Source organism: Barbus barbus (assembly GCF_936440315.1).
Source record: "Barbus barbus genome assembly, chromosome: 25".
Lineage (NCBI taxonomy): Eukaryota > Metazoa > Chordata > Actinopteri > Cypriniformes > Cyprinidae > Barbus > Barbus barbus.
The window spans coordinates 297,501-315,000 of NC_136753.1; the positions used below are offsets into that span (position 1 = coordinate 297,501).

Here is a 17,500-nt window from a genome sequence, read left to right on the forward strand (position 1 = left end):
ACATGGAAAAATATTACACCCCATTATCCTATTATTTTCAGCCTGCTTGACATAAAACCTATCAAGTCTTGCCACACTTATTCCCTGTGAAGCTTTTGTCCATGTATATTGTTTCATCTTTTTATTCCTATCTCTCCATACATCTACCAGATTATTCTGAAATATAATACTTTAAGAAAGAAGCCGATACAGAATGTGGTTCCTCATTTCTATCTAAAAGAAAATTAAGAGTGCAATTCCAATCTCCACCAACAATTAAAACACCATCCAAAATATAACTTTTTAAAAAATGTCCTAACTTTCTAAACATTAAAATTCTATCTGATCCTATATTTTGGAGCATAAATATTTATGAAAACAAAAACATGATTATCAGTCTTCGCTTTCACTAATAAAAGACGTCCTTTCTCTATTTCCATTTCTGATAGAATATTGACATTAAGGTGAGCTGAAGATAAAATCCCTACACCTGCACTGACATTCGTGCCATGGCTTAAAACCATTTTTCCTTCCCACCACAAATTTATCTCAGGTTCATTTTTAATATCGCTATGAGTTTCTTGTAAAAAAGTTACTTGAGTATCTTTAAGCCTAAGAAATTGAGATAGTAAAGCTCTTTTCCCCATCCCTCAACCCATTTACATTTAAAGATCCTAATCTAAGAATCTGCATTACAGGGGAGAGAGAAGAGAAACAAAAAAGACAAGCAAAACAAAAAAATAAAAAGAAACCCCACACCCATGTGCTTCATCTTTTCAATTTTAACAATTTTACGTGACCTTTTTGAGCTTTACGTACAGTTGTTAGAAACTTTCTCAGCCGAAATCTTTTTTGTTTTGAAATAACATCATAGCCAACCGTCTTTTGAGCGATCACCACTGATTTAATAAACTTATTAACATCTGGGAAGAAATTTACAACAATCAACCGTCTTCCCTTTAGTTAAATCCAGAAACTCATTTAATTCTTCGACCGAATAAACGTCATCCAAAGTCTGACTGCAATCAATCTCTGAAAACTCCGAACAATTATCACAATCCTCCAAATCCTCATCGCTGATTTCATTTTCCACAAACGCCTTTGACTGTGACCCACATCACCATAAACATGCTCGTTATCCTTAACAGTCTCCACCAATCAGTGAATCACGGCAAGCAAAGTGCTGAACTCTTTCTGTATTTCTAGTTTTTTCTCAGTAGTGTTTAAGCTCAGATGTTTATCTATTGAAGTAAATTCACTCGTTTAAACCGCAACACCTGAGTAAATCTGATCTGAAATGCAGACTGAGCTTCTAAAGAAATGCTGTTCTTAACAATGAAGCCTCTGTGTGTTGTTTCCTGATGGTGGGTGTGGCTGTGTGAGTGGAAATTTCCACAGGTGTGTGTAAGTGTAGCTTTACCTTTATACCTGTTGGCATTCCTTTTCATCTCGTGACGCACACAATTAGAAAACTTTGCTCATGGATGTTCAGTTCGGCCAACCACCTGAGCTGCATGATGTCATGTGACCACCTGAGCTGCATGATGTCATGTGACCACCTGAGCTGCATGATGTCATGTGACCACCTGAGCTGCATGATGTCATGTGACCACCTGAGCTGCACATGTCATGTTACCACTGACCCTTGAGCTGCATGATATAACAACACCGATTGGCCGATGATAACACACACACACAGAGTCCCAAAGCCTTCACTAGTCACGATCCTGAACTGTGGCAGCAGCAATATGAAGTCTACTAGAATATAATGTTATGACTGAATGTTGTGTTCCAAGAATTATTTATTTATTTATTTTTTCAAAAGGATTTTTTGTACATTCAAATCCTTTTAGATATATAAATATATATATATTTAATGTAAGTTATATTTCTACCAGCAGAATCTAACCTTGAATCTTCTGAAGCCTCGGGGACTTCCTCTGCTGGAAGATCAGCTGATGTTTCTGGTGAAAGAGAGAGAATTAACTGAAGTCCATCAGATAGTTTATAGTGAATGGATTATTAAAAACTCACAGGAGATCTGCATCTGTGAACTAAACTGGATCATTTTGTCTTCATTATTATATTTAGCAAAATGTATTAAATTCACTGCATTGCTTTTCTCAGCAGCAAGACTGTGTCTGGAGATGTTTGCTGGAGATGGTTGGAGATACAGGGTGATGTGACTAGCACGGATATATTTCAGTATATATGCAGTCTGTCGGTATGTGTTTACAGATGCATTTGATTTGTCCTATGGATGTGTTGAGAATTGTTTTATTGTACAGTATTAGTTTGTAGGTTTTGTCCCCTGGACTTCTTCCAATGTCCATTCTTTTATACAGTGCAAATCTGAGATCATCCAGTTGGGTTTAAACTGAGATAAAACACTCACTCTGAGGATGATTTACTCGCACTGTATCTGGACTTTGATCTCAAACACTCACTGTTATACTGTTGGCATGATTAATCCTGCAATTGATGCATTAGAGAATCAGTCATTAAAGCAACAATCTGGCCTGAAGCCCTGGAGACCGTGCAGCGGAGACAGCGAGCGCTTTGCTGGACGTAAGAGGGATCCTGAGAGCTTGGCCTGAATGCAGTGAGCAAACAAACCCACCATTGTGTCTGTGTCCTCTCTCAGAGTTGTAAACGCTCCAGAAAAGCAGCGTTTCTGTTCTGTGACCTCACAATGTTTGCCTTGTACAGTCGCACACATTCCTGTGGGGCAAGCGAGCCGTTCAGGGTCACCTTCAGCTCCCTGACGCATCTTCTGGAGGAATATAGTTCAGCTCGGCAGATTTATGGATAGGGATCATGTTTGTTTGTCTGTTTTCTCAGCTGTTCCGAGGAGTTACATCATGTCAAAGATGTTTGGTAATGTGTTATTTGTTTTAATGTTGCACTATGTGTGTGTTTATTTGCTCATGTTTCTGAGGAGCGATCCATCTGTTGGAAAACATGAGCAGCTACAGCACGGTTAATTCAGACAAACTCATTTTCAGTTTATTAAACACCTTAATAAATAACATCTGAAATACCACGGTAAACATAAACGTTAATATACAGTTCTTCAATAAATAAATCAAATTCATAAAATGTTATTTACAGATGATAATCCGTGAAGCAAATTTACGCACAACGTGAGAATTCATCGGTGCACGGATGGCAAGAAATAATTTCACGAGAATAAAAATGTTAACAGTTCTGCACAGAAATGTTTTGTAAAACACCAAAGAAAGTTATTTACACGTGTGCCTGGCCAACCCGCATGAGGAGAGCCGCTCTGTGCAAAACCAGTGCTACATATTCCAGATAATGAGCTCAACTACCAACTATCAAACATCCAACATATTAATATAATTACAACCCGCTAATGAGCGGAGAGGGCTCCCCAAACACATGAATCGAGTCGTACAGTTCTTCAATGTGAACTGGTCGCCAGCAGGCGCTCCAGAAGCTCCACCATCTCCGGAGCGCGAGCGTCCCGGGCCACGGCCAGAGCGTCGGCCCCGCGGCCGTCCCGGTGCCCCAGGTCCGAGAGCGGGGCCAGGTACTCCACCACGTCCCCGTGGCCCTCACGGATGGCGATGTGGAGGGGCAGGGCCCCGCTGTGGTCAGGGACGTTGACAGAGGCGCCGTGGTCCACCAGAACCCTCAGCGTGTCCAGGAACCCGGTGCGGGCCGCGTCATGCGCAGGGGTCACTCCGCAGCGGTCCTGGACGTTCGGATCGGCTCCGTGCTCCAGAAGCACACTCGCCACGCCGGGGCAGCCCATCATCATCACCTGCAGACGGCAAACACACGTCACTCCAGGAGCCTCAGGCCTCGCTGAGAACTAGCTACAGGTCACAGCGTTACCTACTTTAACTACAATAACCTCTTACTCAGAACAAAATGTGTCATTAAATCAGTTACTTATGAACATGTTAAGTATTACAAAGAGGGTTAAATCTGAATATTTTCACACACATACAGATTTAGTTGATTTCTTTCCCGAATTGCATCGACTTCTCTAAAATATGAGACAGAATAGGACATTATTATTCCATAACGGTTTATTTCCTATTTGGGTTTGTGTATCTGCTTTATATTTTAAATGAACAGTTCTTTGCCCGAAGCATTGTTAGATGCCAGTGTTTCCTGTCGTAGATATGCAGAGATTTGATAAAAATAAAACTGTACCAAAGCTATTAAACAGTTTCTTATGATTTTAAATCAGTATTTATCCTCAGAATGATCTCAAAGTAAGAAGAGGTGCTAAAGTCTGATTTTGTGGTGGTGGTGCTTTAAAATGATAATAATCTTAATTAAAGTGAACTAATGAAGGATTGTGTAAGTCTGGCAGTAATCAGGGTTGAGTTCTACTGTAACATTATTCCTGCTTTACATGCTTCACAATAATTAACAGTTGAAAACATTCATTAGAACTTTAGAAAAGTAATCAAATGTAATCCGTTATATTAAATAAATATTTCAATAAAGTAATTGAAATAGTTACACTACGTATTACATTTTAGATAGTGTAGTTGTAATCTGTTAACGTTACATTTCCAGAGTAAACTTGCTCCGAGAATAACCTCCGGTGATCGCGATCATATTACATTAAATAATGAACCGCGGCTGGAAGAGAAAGCGAAAGCAGAGCATCTGACCTGCAGCGCGGTTTTGCCGAACTCGTTGAGCGTGTCCGGTTGGAGCCGGTGATCCTGCAGCATCCGCCGCACCGCGTCCACATTCCCCCGCGCCGCCGCCGCGCCGAGGCTCTTCCCGCAGCCGAAGCCGTCCACAACCATCATCTGAGGAGATCTGATCCGAGAAAACATTCAGTGACAGCGCGAACCGATTCAACAGCGTTTCAAGCGCTTATCGGTGTCTCTGTGCGTCGCGGATCAGAACCGTTGTCTGTTTACACAAATCCGTCAAAACAATCACAAATAACGCGCTGAGCTGAGCGCCTTTACATCGCGCGCCTGACCGACAACAGCGCCGCGCGACGAGCCAATCAGCGCTCACACACGCCAACGCGGCTGCCATAATTGGACAAAAGGGAGGAGTGCTGATAGGCGTTGCTACAGTATCGCCGTGGCAACTGCGCCAGCGACCAATGAGAAAACAGAGCGCAGAAGGCGGGCGATTTGAGAAGGTTTATTTGTAAACTGTTGTGTTCATTCACTGCCTCCGAGAGAGAGAGAGAGAGAGAGAGAGAGAGACAGGAGGTAAAGTTTATGACATTATTAAATCAATGTATTCAAGCAACAAATGTGCAATACGAATTGGCAACAAACATACAGAATTGTTCTCCCAGAAGAGAGGAGTACGGCAGGGCTGTAGCCTGAGTCCAACACTGTTCAACATCTACATTAATGAATTAGCGGTGCAGCTGGAACAGTCTACAGCCCCTGGACTCACTCTACAAGACAAACATATCAAGCTTTTGCTGTACGCAGATGATCTAGTGCTGCTGTCATCCACCCCACAGGGACTACAGCAACACCTAGACCTGCTGGAGAACTACTGCCAGAACTGGGCCCTGGCAGTAAACCTCAAAAAGACCAGCATTATGGTCTTTTAGAAAAAGCCCAGATGTCAGGAACACAGATACCAGTTCAGTCTAGAACACACGATGCAGTACACTTACCTCGGCCTGATCATCACTGCATCGGGGAGGTTCAGTACGGCAGTGAATGCTCTCAAAGATAAAGCTCCAAGAGCTCTATATGCAATCAAGAAACAATCCCAACATATTGAAATACCGCTTCCAATTTGGTGTAAAATCTTTGATAGTGTAATTCAGCCCATAGCGCTGTATGGAAGTGAGGTTTGGGGTCCACTCAGTGATCAGAGCTACACTAGATGGGACAGGCATCCAACAGAAGCCCTACACACAGAATTCTGCTAAATGATCCTAAAATTACAAAGAAGAACACCCAATAATGCATGTAGGGCAGAATTAGGCCGTTTCCCATTGATTATAAATATACAAAAAAGATCGCTCAAATTCTGGATGCATCTAAAATCAAGTCCCAGAGAATCGCTACAAACCCAAGAACTGAACCCTGAAAAGAGTCCACTCAGTCAGCTGGTTCTGAGACTTACTAACCTGACTAACTCTACTAACACTAACCAGTCTCAGACCAGCACTGCTTCTCACACAAACATCAAAATAAATCAGATTATCAAACAATCTAAACATATATATCTGGAACATTGGGATCAAGAAACCAAAACACAAAGCAAATTACAACTCTATCAAACTATAAAATTAAAATATGAATTAGAAGAATATCTCCAGAGTGTGAAAGACACAAAGCAGAGCCAGATCCTGAGCAAGTACAGGCTCAGTGAGCACAGACTAGCCATCGAGACCGGCAGACACAGAAAGAGCTGCTTACCCAGAGAGCAAAGAGTGTGTGTTCACTGTGAGACAGAGACACACTTCCTACTTCACTGTTACCAGTTTAAATCAATCAGAGACATATACATCAACAAATTCACAAACATCATAAAGAACTTTACAGCCATGACTGAAGAGGAACAAATAAAGATAATACTAGGAGAGGGACAGACAGCAGCACTGGCTGCGAGATACGTGTGTGTGTGTGCTACAGTCTGAGAGACAGCAGGTGAACATGTGTGTGTGTGTGTGTGTGTGTGTGTAATGTGTGTATTACGTCTACCACAGTGACCCTCACCCGGTCTTACTCTACTAGACACTGAAGTCAAATGCCTCCTGTTTGCTGATGATCCACTAAAGAGGGTCTACAGCAGCATCTAGACCTCCTGCACAGCTTCTGTCAGTTAACCCCAAAAAGACAAACATAATGATTTTCAGAAAAAGACCCAGCAACCAAGACCAACATCATAGTTTTAAATTAGACAACATGCTCCTCGAGCACACGCAGAACTACACTGATCTTGGCATAAATATTACCAACACAGAGAATTTGAACAAAGCTGTGAACGACCTGAGAGACAAGCCACGGAGAGCTTTTTTTAAAGTCGTGACGTATTGTCAAGTATGGTGACCCATACTGGAAATTGGTGCTCTGCGTTTAACCCATCCAAGTGCACACACACAGCAGTGAGTAGTGAACAAATGCACACACACACACACACACACACACACACACACACCGTGAACACACACCCGGAGCAGTGGGCATATATGCTGCGGCGCCCGGGGAGCAGTTGGGGGTTCGGTGTCTTGCTCAAGGGCACCTCAGTCGTGGTATTGAGGGTGGAGAGAGCGCTGGACATTCACTCCCCCCACCTACAATCCCTGCCGGCCCGAGACTCAAACCCACAACCTTTCGATTACGAGTCCTTTCGATTACGAGACTTTTTACGCTCAAATCAGTAATAGAACCCATGGCACTCTACGGGTGTGAAGTCTGGGGCCGCTCACAAACCAAGAGTTCTCTGAATGGGACAAACACCCAATAGAGACTCTGCAGACCCAACTATGCAAAGTTTTGCTCCGAGTACAGCGCAAAACTGCAAATAATGCCTGCAGACCAGAATTAGGATTATACCCACTTATAATCACAATTCAAAAAAGGGCCATTAAATTCCATGCCCACCTAAAAAACAGTGATAAACAGACCCTCCGTCACAAAGCCCTGAACTACCAAGAGCTGACACCAGAGAGAAACGCCCTCAGCCAATCGGTCTTAGAGCTGACTACACAAACCACAACATGTCTGACTGAGAATAAAAACTTAGCCAGACCAAACCAAATAATTAAAACACAAAAAGAAAAATACCTACAGCATTGGAGAGACGCAACAGCCCTACAAAGTAAACTGGAATGCTATTTGGCCCTAAATAGAGAATATGAATTGGCAGGATACCTGAGTACAGTGAGTGACCCTAAACTGAGGAAAGTCCTGAGCATGTCCAGACTCAGTCAACACAATCTCACCATAGAGACCGGCAGACACAGACAGACCTGGCTACCAGAAGAAGACCGCTGTGTCCCCACTGCACAGGAAATGAAGTGGAAACAGAACTGCACTTCCTGACATCCTGCCCTAAATATGCACAAATTAGGGACACTTTCTATCCCCATTTCACAACTCACCACAAAGACTTCCTTCAGAAACCAAATATGGACAAACTCCCATACCTGCTAGGAGAAAGCCCAGCAAGCTGAAACCTGGCCGCCAGGTGTGTGAGGTCCTGTCACGACCAGAGAGCCTCCAGCGGGGCAGATTTCTTCAGCAGGACAGACAAAGATTTCTTTCACCATGCCAATAAAGCTATTTGAATCTTGAAAGAGAGACACAGAGAGAGAGGGGGGGGGGGGGGGGGGGGGGGGAGCGGGTCTTCGCGCCAAGACACTCTCATGATAATAAACATATTTAGGTATAATATATCTCAATCAGTCATTTCAGGACAAATATTCAATTTATTGCAAAATTAAACAGAAATGATTGACAACATATTCCATGATTTGCTGAGTGTGTTTACATTCAACGTCAACGATTTATACAATTTTATTTTTTTTTGTCTAATGAAATTCTGGCAGGATAAAACCAACTAATAACACAGACACAAAAACATTTAATAAACTTCTTCCACAAAATTGCGGTGCAGTTCTCAGTCGCGTCTCTAGCTGTTTGTCCTCAGCTGGTAATCTGAAACATACACAGATATAAATACATGATGATAATTAATACCAATCATCCTCTTGACATCATCTGATCTGCTACATACAGGCTTTTTTAAACCCTGCTTTGTGAGATCATTTGTAAATAACATCTGTACATGCTTTTAAACAATTGAATGTTTTTCCCCATATGTGACCCAGGAGCACAAAACCAGTAATAAGGGTTGATTTTACGAAATTGAGGTCTATACATCATCTGAAAGCTGAATAATAATCTCTCCATTGATGTATGGTTTGTTATGATAGGACAATATTTGTCTGAGATACAACTATTAGAAAATCTGGAATCTGAGGGAGCAAAAAAATCTAAATATTGAGAAAATCTCCTTTAAAGTTGTTCAAATGAAGTTCTTAGCAATGCATATTGCTATATTTACGGTATAATATATTTATGGTAGGAAATGCACTAAATATCTTGATGGAACATGATCTTAATATCCTAATGATTTTTGTCATAAAAGAGAAATGTATAATTTTGATCCATACAATGTATTGTTGTCTATTGCTACAGATATACCTGTGTTACTGATGACTGCTTCTGTGCTCCAGAGACACAAATATTTCTACTTCTGTATACAGTGCATTATTTAATTTTCAGTTTTTCTAATATTAGTGTTATATTCCATCTCTACTGTGTTATTCTGATGCATGTGTGCACCATCTGTACTGTCCTGTTGCCGAGTCAAACTTGGTATTAAAGCTCTTTCTGACTTCTGGTAGATATCAAGTGTTTTTGTATTTATGTGTCAAGGCAGGAACATTATTACAGTAATGGTCAAAGCAACAATGAGAGAGTTTCTAGCAGGACCTGATGGTTACAGACCTTTTTCACTTTCTTATTATATATTTATATTTAATCTTGTGTCTGGTTTTAGTTTAAATTGGAATCAGAAGAGCTTTATTGTAAAGTGTGTTTACACACACAAGGACTTTGTCTTGGTGTCAAGAGCTTCCAGTACAGAAGGTACAGACATATGTATAATTTAAGGTAATAAAAACACTAATAATAAAGAGAATAGACAATAGATTATAAATAACAATATAGTAAAAAATACAGAGAAAAAGAAAATATCCACAGACAGACATTTGATTGACCATATGCAAGTTTTATGTTTTACGTTTACGCAAGACCCTGCAGCACAAAAGCAGTCATGAGTAACACAGGTATATCTGTAGCAATAGACAACAATACATTGTATGGATCAAAATTATACATTTCTCTTTTATGACAAAAATCATTAGGATATTAAGATCATGTTCCATGAAGATATTTAGTAAATCTCCTACCGTAAATATATCAAAACTTCATTTCTGATTAGTAATATGCATAGCTAAGAACTTCATTTGAACAACTTTAAAGGAGATTTTCTCAATATTTAGATTTTTTTGCTCCCTCAGATTCCAGATTTTCTAATAGTTGTATCTCAGACAAATATTGTCCTCTCATAACAAACCATACATCAATGGAAAGATTATTTATTCAGCTTCAGATGATGTATACATCTCAATTTGGAGAAATTGACCCTTAAGACTGGTTTTGTGGTCCAGGGTCACATTTGTATGAATAAGAAAGCCTAATAAACTGTAAAGTGTTGTGAAAGCTCACCTCCGCTCTGCGTGATGTACCGAACCCACGGCAGCGCCTGATAGCCGCTCTTCTCAATGATCTTCATGTACCGCACCTTCACAATAAGATCAAACCATCATACTTTCTTAATCAGAACGTTAAACACGGGGACACGAGTGTAGATAGACTGATGGCGAATGCAGATGCACCTGTATGCCGGACACGGTGAAATACGGGATCTCAAACTTGACGGTGATCGGAGGCTTTCCCTCCATCTCGTCCTTCTCCACGCTCGGCAGACCGAAGTGAGCGCGCATCAGGAACTCCTTTCCACCCTGTCGACCACACCGGAGCTCAGATTCAACAAAACTCACACATACCTGCATGACAAAGGTCTTATAAACACATAACATCTCAGGACAGATGCTTTCTCGAAGCATCTGTATTTGGTTTCTTACTGGGAAGGATTTCACGCTCCACACCACCACGTTCTTCTCAGGAACGTATTTAGCGTGACCGGTGCTGGTTTTGAACTTGGGAGTGTCGGCATCGCTCGGCACCGGCACGTGGATCTCCACGTTATTGGCTACAGACTGTTTTTTAAACTGCCCTTTAGCCTGGAGTAGAGAGAATAGAGACTGGATCAGATCAGTCTACATATACTGAACAACATGCTTAGTGTGGACTAACACACAAACCTTCACCATGATCTCCACCCGACTGTGAGAGAACTTCTCAATAACCGACTCGATCCAAATGAGCGGCTTCACCTGCAGACCAAAGACGGATACGGTTACAGAGAGACTAGTGTGAGACTGCTGCGATGATCTAAAATAACCATACTGCCAGGACTGAATTCCCTTGTGTTCACGATGAACAGATAAATCATCATGAGCTGGGCTGTGTGCTGTAGACACAGAAGCATTTTTTTTCTCTGTAAAAAACTTTTCTTAAATTATATTGCATATTTTCCTATTTTAATTTTTGTTTTGAAAGTATGGCAAATACTGGTCAAATGTACCAACAATGACATTTAAAAATACACACTTTTTGATATAACACAAAAATAACAGGTAGCCCATCTGAATTATATAACATTCAGGCGATCCATCTCCTAGTAGCCTACCAACATTTTATTATCAGTAGAAGTGAAAGCTTATTGTAGTCTTCAAATCTGGGTAGTGTCTTCTGTTTGAAAGTCACTTACAGAGGACGTTTGTTCCCATCAGACTAACATGACCGTCAGGACTCATGCTGCTGTAAGCGTTTCTTTTTCTTTTGTTTTCACTCGCAATCTTCTAACATTATTACAACACCATTATGTTACGCATTTCACGGCACACTCGTGTTGTGTGTGTTTGGCGCCACCTATCGTCGTGAGTGTATTATTGACATGTCAAAGTCTAGACCCTGAATATAAGCTGACCATGTTTTTTAGATGTATTTCCAAGATGTAGCTGTATTGTTCGGGTCAATACGGTAATTATAGATGCAATACAAAGTCTTCATCATTACTGTGGTTATACGTCGCTATGGTTACAGGCATTACTACAGACAGAGTAACTAGAAAATAAAAAGGTGACTGACTTCAGGAACCCATTCAGCCGTTATTCAATCTGCTTGTGTCTGCTGTTTCATGACAAACGTGTTCGTGGATACACAAGCTGTTAGCCGCGCTTACGTGTGTGTTGATCCGGTACGACATGAGCTCGGACTCTCCGTCAGGCGGGATGAAGGAGATGGTTCTGTCACTCTCGAACCGCGACAGACGAACACACTGATGAAACTTCACATCCTCCATAGTCACAGTCTTCCCTTTGTCTCCTGCACACACACACACACACACGCACACACACACACATGCGCACACACACACATACACACACACACAGGCACACACACACACAGGGACACACACGCACACACACACAGGCACACACACACAGGCACACACACACACACATTAGCAGGACTGATCCTCTTCATCAGTTCATCACAGACAGCTCAGTATGTTTGGTTCTTACGGCCGGTGAGGGCGAACAGCACGCGGTCGTTGAGGCCCAACCGGAGCTCCGGCATTCCTGAGAGCATCGTCTTGAGTTTGATGCTGCCCACGATATCGCTGCTCATCACGCTGCCGTTAGCGTTCACCTGCAAACACACACACACCTCGTCAGCACACGCTACACGAGCCCCAGACAGCCGCCGGAAGACGCGTCACGCACCAGCACGTTAATGGACTCGATCACGTCGATGAAGACCTCGTTCTTCTTGTATCTGATGCCCTCGGATCTCCAGGACACGGCGTTGGTGACGGTGGTGGGCACTTTGGTCTTGGCCACCTCCAGCTTGTTCCCCTGCTGTGTGATGTACCTGAGAGAGAAACACACGTGAGGAGAGGAGCTTCAGCGTGACGATGGCCTGAAGCGGACGCATCTTACTCCTGAAGGATCTTGCTGTCTGTCGTCTGCGGGAAGCCGAAGTCCATGAGCTCGTCCAGCAGCTCGTACACCACCACGAAGTTATCCTGGATGCTCTCCTCCTCCAGCTCCTTGAAGTACTCTGTGAACACCTGAACACACGGGACAGGAGAAGAGCGTTTGTTTCTCAGCATGAAATTCAGCATTCAGTTAACACTGAAGAATTAACCCCGGTAGTTAATGAAGGACCACGAGTTGTTTAGGACTCACCTCCACCAGCTTGTAGAGGAAGGAGTAGACCAGAGACGCATTGGAGTTCTTGTTGGTAGTGGCCACCACTGATGTTATTGGCAGGTTAAGTTTAAAGAGGTCATGAACTGAGAAACCAGAATTCCCTTGATCTTGTGACATAAGAGGTCACTGTACTATAAAACATCCTGTAAGTTTCAGAAGTCAAATCATTCTCGTTAATCTAAAAACAGCTTATATTGAAGGCAGTCTGCTAAAACATCAGCTTCTGGAATGTTCTACTCTATGATGTAATAGTGTGGATAAGCCCCGCCTCTGCAGAAGATCAACACCTGCTTATACGTCGCTGCCTTTTTAGCCCCGCCCACCGATTCACACATGTAGTGTTTACAAGTGAGGCTAATGCAGGTCTACGCTAAAACCAAACGATAAAGATGCTCTGAAGATAACAAGACGCTGTGTGGTGCCACGCGGTGGAAAAATAGTGTTTGTGTCGCCTTCCTTCTGATCACAATATTACAAAAGAATGGAGGAACTTATTTTTAATAAAGATCCAGACTGCAGTAAGAACTTGGTCCTTTTGTTCACTTCATTTTACCGTGGATTCGTTTACAAACAAGGCACAATTCTACGCAGGATTTTCAGAAAGATTGAAACTAAAAGATGATGCTGTGCGACTATATTGGATCCGACAGTAATGTCTCAACACAAGTGTGCGTAACTGCTTTCATTACGTGATCACTATTGCTTTGTCTGTTAAACAGATCGTTTGATTAGAGTATTTATGCATCTTTGACTTAAATGGACACAGCAGCATCCATCTGTGAGGAATGTAGGCTGTCAATCATACACGGCTATCAGCCAATCACAGCAGGGGGCGTGTCCTTCTGAGTCTACCATCCTCCAGGCCTCTTCTAACAGAGCGTTCTGATGAGGGGGGTCAACAGCACAGAAAATAATACAATACAAAATAAAAACAGAGGAAGTTCATGACCTCTTTAACGAACACGTGTTTACCGAACGATACACCGTTAAACACGATCGAATCTGCGCTGCTTACTCAGAATAACCTTTTACAATCAGATTGTGAAGTTTGTGATGAAAAGGATACAGTACAGATTGCTGTGTTTGATCCACAGGAAGTGGACGTTGCCGTGTGACATCACAGGGCAGAGAAGCCCCTCCTCTTCCTGTTGCATCAGCAGGGTGAAGAAGTGGTCGATCTCGGACATGTCAACATCACCTTTGTAGTTGCGGCATATCAGCACCTAATGGGAGGACATGCATGTCAAAGTATGACAGACCGCTTTCATTTCATCATTTAGGATCACCATCTGCACGTCCACAACAACACAGAGAGACTCTTCTAAACTCCTTCCTGTCTGGAGAGGAAATGACCTCTGCTCATGTCCTAAAACAGCTCATTCAGTGTTTCTACAGTGGTCAGCGGGATTAATTAAAGCACTTTCAAAAGAAGTCAAATGACATTATTAACTAATGACCCGCTGTTTCTCTGTTGTTGTTGTTATTGTCGTGAAGCAGACAGCTGTAGAAATACTCACATGTGATTAAATCAGGTGAATCTAATCTACTAATATCGTCAATAAAGTCGCTCATTAAGAGTCATAATTACCTTCCCCTTCAGATCCAGCACGAACACAGCTGACGCAGACATGCTCTAACGCGTATAAAGTCACCCGGATCAGGGTCAGAAGAGGTCAGACCAGTTTAAAACAGAGCTGGTAACATTCCTGAGTTTAGCGGAGAGTTATGATCTCATCTCGATCGCCAGTTCCTTGTCCTGCGCGGTGACGTCACGCAGCGCCAGGTAAACGCGTGCCGAGATCACGTGACTGCGCAGGTGCGCCGGTAGAGGGCGACATCGACCCACCTTCAGCAGCGTTCAAAACGAGAGACTTTCCCTGCGTCCCAATGTGCATACTATCCATCCTAAAGTGTATGTGATCGTAGTAATTTTCAATACTATTTAGTGCAGATGGGGTGGATATATGATGCACATTGCGACGCAGGGTTTGAGAGACTTTCACCGGAACTCGAAACGGCTATGTAGGCAAGTTATATATTTTATGTATAAAAATTAATAATAATAATTAATTCAAGTAGTGTACTTTCTACTGAGCCTCTCCTTCACCCCAAACACACTGACAGAGAAACGCTTGTTTGTTATTATTACTATTATTATTATTATCATCATTATTAAGGCCAATAATCCATCCCTCAGTATAACCCCGAGTGTCATGCTGTGAAAACTGGACGTGCTCATTTGTGTAAGATGCTTTTAAACGTCTGTTAAGGATATTTTATGACTGAGGATTTTTGTTTGTGTGTAATAATATTATATTGCATGTTTGTTATGTGTATTGTACATCTCCTATCTTAGCAGGACACTCCTGTAAAAGAGATGTTTAGTCCCAGTGCTCTCCTGGTTAAATAAAGGTCAGATATTTTAGTTGTTTTAAAAGTGTGTGTAAATGTGCTTCTACACAACACTGTTTCTGTTAGACTTCAGCTGGCTTTGGGAAGGAGATCTGCTCAGAATCATCATCACTCGCAGTCTATAGCCCTAACTCCTACAGCTTCAGCTCATCCAGTCCTCCACACTGCTTACAGTGTTAACCAGATAAACTGTATATCAATTACCTGATTAAAAACAACACTCTAATTTATACAAAACTGGACATGAAATGTTTATTAAGCAACAGTAGATCACAGCAAAAAGAAAGAAACATTATAACAGTTCATAGAGGCAAAGTCCTGCATGAAAATCTCAAGGGTACAAATAAAAAGATCCAGTGTCTCAAAGTCTGCATGGGATTACATCTCAGTTTATCATCGTCATGACAACACACAAGACACGCCCCCTGCAGCATCACAGCTATGGTGCGAGATTGTAACTCCGCCCATCGCGTTGGACCTGACCAATGAGATCCTCAGAATGAAAATAATGTAGCGTTCTGAGCTCCTGATTGGACGGCATCATTATTCACCTGCACACTGAGATCCTCAGCAGAAAATACAGGATGACTGCGAATAATCTGCACTGTTCCACACAGATAGAAGAAAGAAAGCAGAACTGCTGCTGAATTTGGATTCCTTGCCAGATTAGAACTATTGATTATGATCTGATTTTCTATTCTAAACTCACAACTAAACCTAGCACTAACATTACTGTATGAGGAATCAGTGGATTAATGACACACACACACACACACACAGAGGAGCTTTCAAGAGTGTGTCAAACTCAGCTCACAAACGAAGTAAAACAAAATTATCAATGAGCAACAATATTAGCAGAATAATGAATTTCAAGAGTAAGTCAAACAATAAACAGAGGTTTACCTCCAGCAAATGGAAAAAGGTATTTTTATTTATGGCTCTAAATAAATCCATAAATATGGTTTATGAATTACACCTGATTCTTAGTGTCACGTGTGTATCGGTGTCTGTGGGATGAAGATTGTTCTCCTCGTGTCCAGTCGAACAGCATGCAGTCATTACTGCAGATCTGAACACCACGTCATCATATCCCTCATCACCTGGATTCAACAGACTTCCTCTGATTCATGAAGAAAGCATCTGAAGACATGGAATAAATACTGCAGCAGAGAGTGAAGAGCTCATGAAACAGGCATAGATGAGTGAATGTGAACGAGTGTTTAATAATGAATGGATGGAGGGCTGTAGAATCATCAGCATGATGCTCCTGATAGAACAGGACTAAACCTGCCCAGAAAACTGGATGAAGGTTAATCTCAGACCGACACTTGAATAAAACACCAGAGAGAACCACAGCAGCATCAAGAAATCAAGACAAACAGATTTCTGGGTTCAAAATGTGCATTTATTGAAAAACAATGTCAAAAACTGCAGTTGTTTCTTTGGGAGTCATTTGTTTCTCTAAACATGTAGAACATTCAGATCACTGGACCATCAGTCCTGAGATAAAGGAGCGGGTTCATCTGATCGTCACAAGAGTAAAACTGACCCATCAGCAGTAACAGAATGAGAATACATTAACATTCACCCGTCTGGTCCAACAGCTTCTCCTTCACATTTGTGTTTCATCCTTCATTAACGTATAAAAGTCCCTGAATGACGCACAGGTTCATTCCCTCAGTAGTGCACATCGATTTCTGGAGGACATTTCAACATCACATCTGATAAACAATACATTTAAAAGATAAAAGAATAAATAAGAGTGTTCTTCGTACAAAGTCTTGGGTTTAAGACGGTGTGATAAAGGCGAGTATCTACAGAGACTAACCTGCAGATGTTCGAGGAGCGTTGGTGTCGATCCTTCAGAAAACATGCCGCACAAGCCTGCTAATAAACAAGCCGTGCGCTACAACAACACTCTAACGGACCGTGAGGTCAGAGGTCAGCTGAATCTCCCTGAGCACCGAAGGCATCAAAGGCATTCAAACATTGACACACGATGCACAGGCACCATGAGAACTCAATCTACACGCCTGAGCAAACGAAGCGCAGCAGTAACAGAATTACATTATTTACATTATTACTCCAGCAGCAGCGCTGGGCATTCACACATACAAGCACTGCAGCAAAACACAGTCAAAGATTGTTCAAGTGTGT

The 17,500-nt window shown here is 42.0% G+C and overlaps 3 protein-coding genes across 3 annotated transcripts in view; all 3 read right to left on the bottom strand.

The window, feature by feature from the left end:
• Window positions 1-2,961: 2,961 nt before the first annotated feature.
• On the bottom strand, window positions 2,962-4,964 carry LOC306844837 (cyclin-dependent kinase 4 inhibitor D-like). Its single transcript, XM_079377237.1, has 2 exons — window positions 4,635-4,964; window positions 2,962-3,766 (listed from the first exon to the last, which is right to left on the bottom strand). The coding sequence occupies exons 1-2, from the start codon at window positions 4,803-4,805 to the stop codon at window positions 3,404-3,406; spliced, it is 534 nt and encodes a 177-aa protein (XP_079233363.1). The 5' UTR covers window positions 4,806-4,964; the 3' UTR covers window positions 2,962-3,403.
• Window positions 4,965-8,372: 3,408 nt separating this feature from the next.
• Window positions 8,373-14,733, bottom strand: LOC306844410 (AP-1 complex subunit mu-2). Its single transcript, XM_079376509.1, has 12 exons — window positions 14,520-14,733; window positions 13,998-14,154; window positions 12,908-12,975; window positions 12,659-12,789; window positions 12,443-12,590; window positions 12,242-12,368; window positions 11,899-12,041; window positions 10,916-10,987; window positions 10,676-10,834; window positions 10,427-10,552; window positions 10,257-10,332; window positions 8,373-8,618 (listed from the first exon to the last, which is right to left on the bottom strand). Exons 1-12 carry the CDS (start codon window positions 14,559-14,561, stop codon window positions 8,593-8,595), a joined length of 1,275 nt encoding a protein of 424 aa, XP_079232635.1. The 5' UTR covers window positions 14,562-14,733; the 3' UTR covers window positions 8,373-8,592.
• Window positions 14,734-16,729: 1,996 nt separating this feature from the next.
• The window catches only part of LOC306844759 (low-density lipoprotein receptor-like), a gene marked incomplete at its 5' end in the record, with an annotated part of 24,404 nt that continues 23,633 nt past the window's right edge, over window positions 16,730-17,500 (bottom strand). The window contains one exon of the mRNA XM_079377138.1: window positions 16,730-17,500. This exon is cut by the window's right edge and continues 442 nt beyond it.

Coding starts and splice junctions, on each gene's coding strand:
- LOC306844837 (XM_079377237.1), bottom strand. CDS start 4,805: ATGTTTTCTCGGATCAGATCTCCTCAGATGATGGTTGTGGACGGCTTC. Junction 3,767..4,634: donor TCGGCAAAACCGCGCTGCAG/GTCAGATGCTCT, acceptor TGCCGTCTGCAG/GTGATGATGATGGGCTGCCC.
- LOC306844410 (XM_079376509.1), bottom strand. CDS start 14,561: ATGTCTGCGTCAGCTGTGTTCGTGCTGGATCTGAAGGGGAAG. Junction 10,835..10,915: donor GGGTGGAGATCATGGTGAAG/GTTTGTGTGTTA, acceptor TCTCTACTCCAG/GCTAAAGGGCAGTTTAAAAA. Junction 10,553..10,675: donor GGAGCGTGAAATCCTTCCCA/GTAAGAAACCAA, acceptor TGTGGTCGACAG/GGTGGAAAGGAGTTCCTGAT.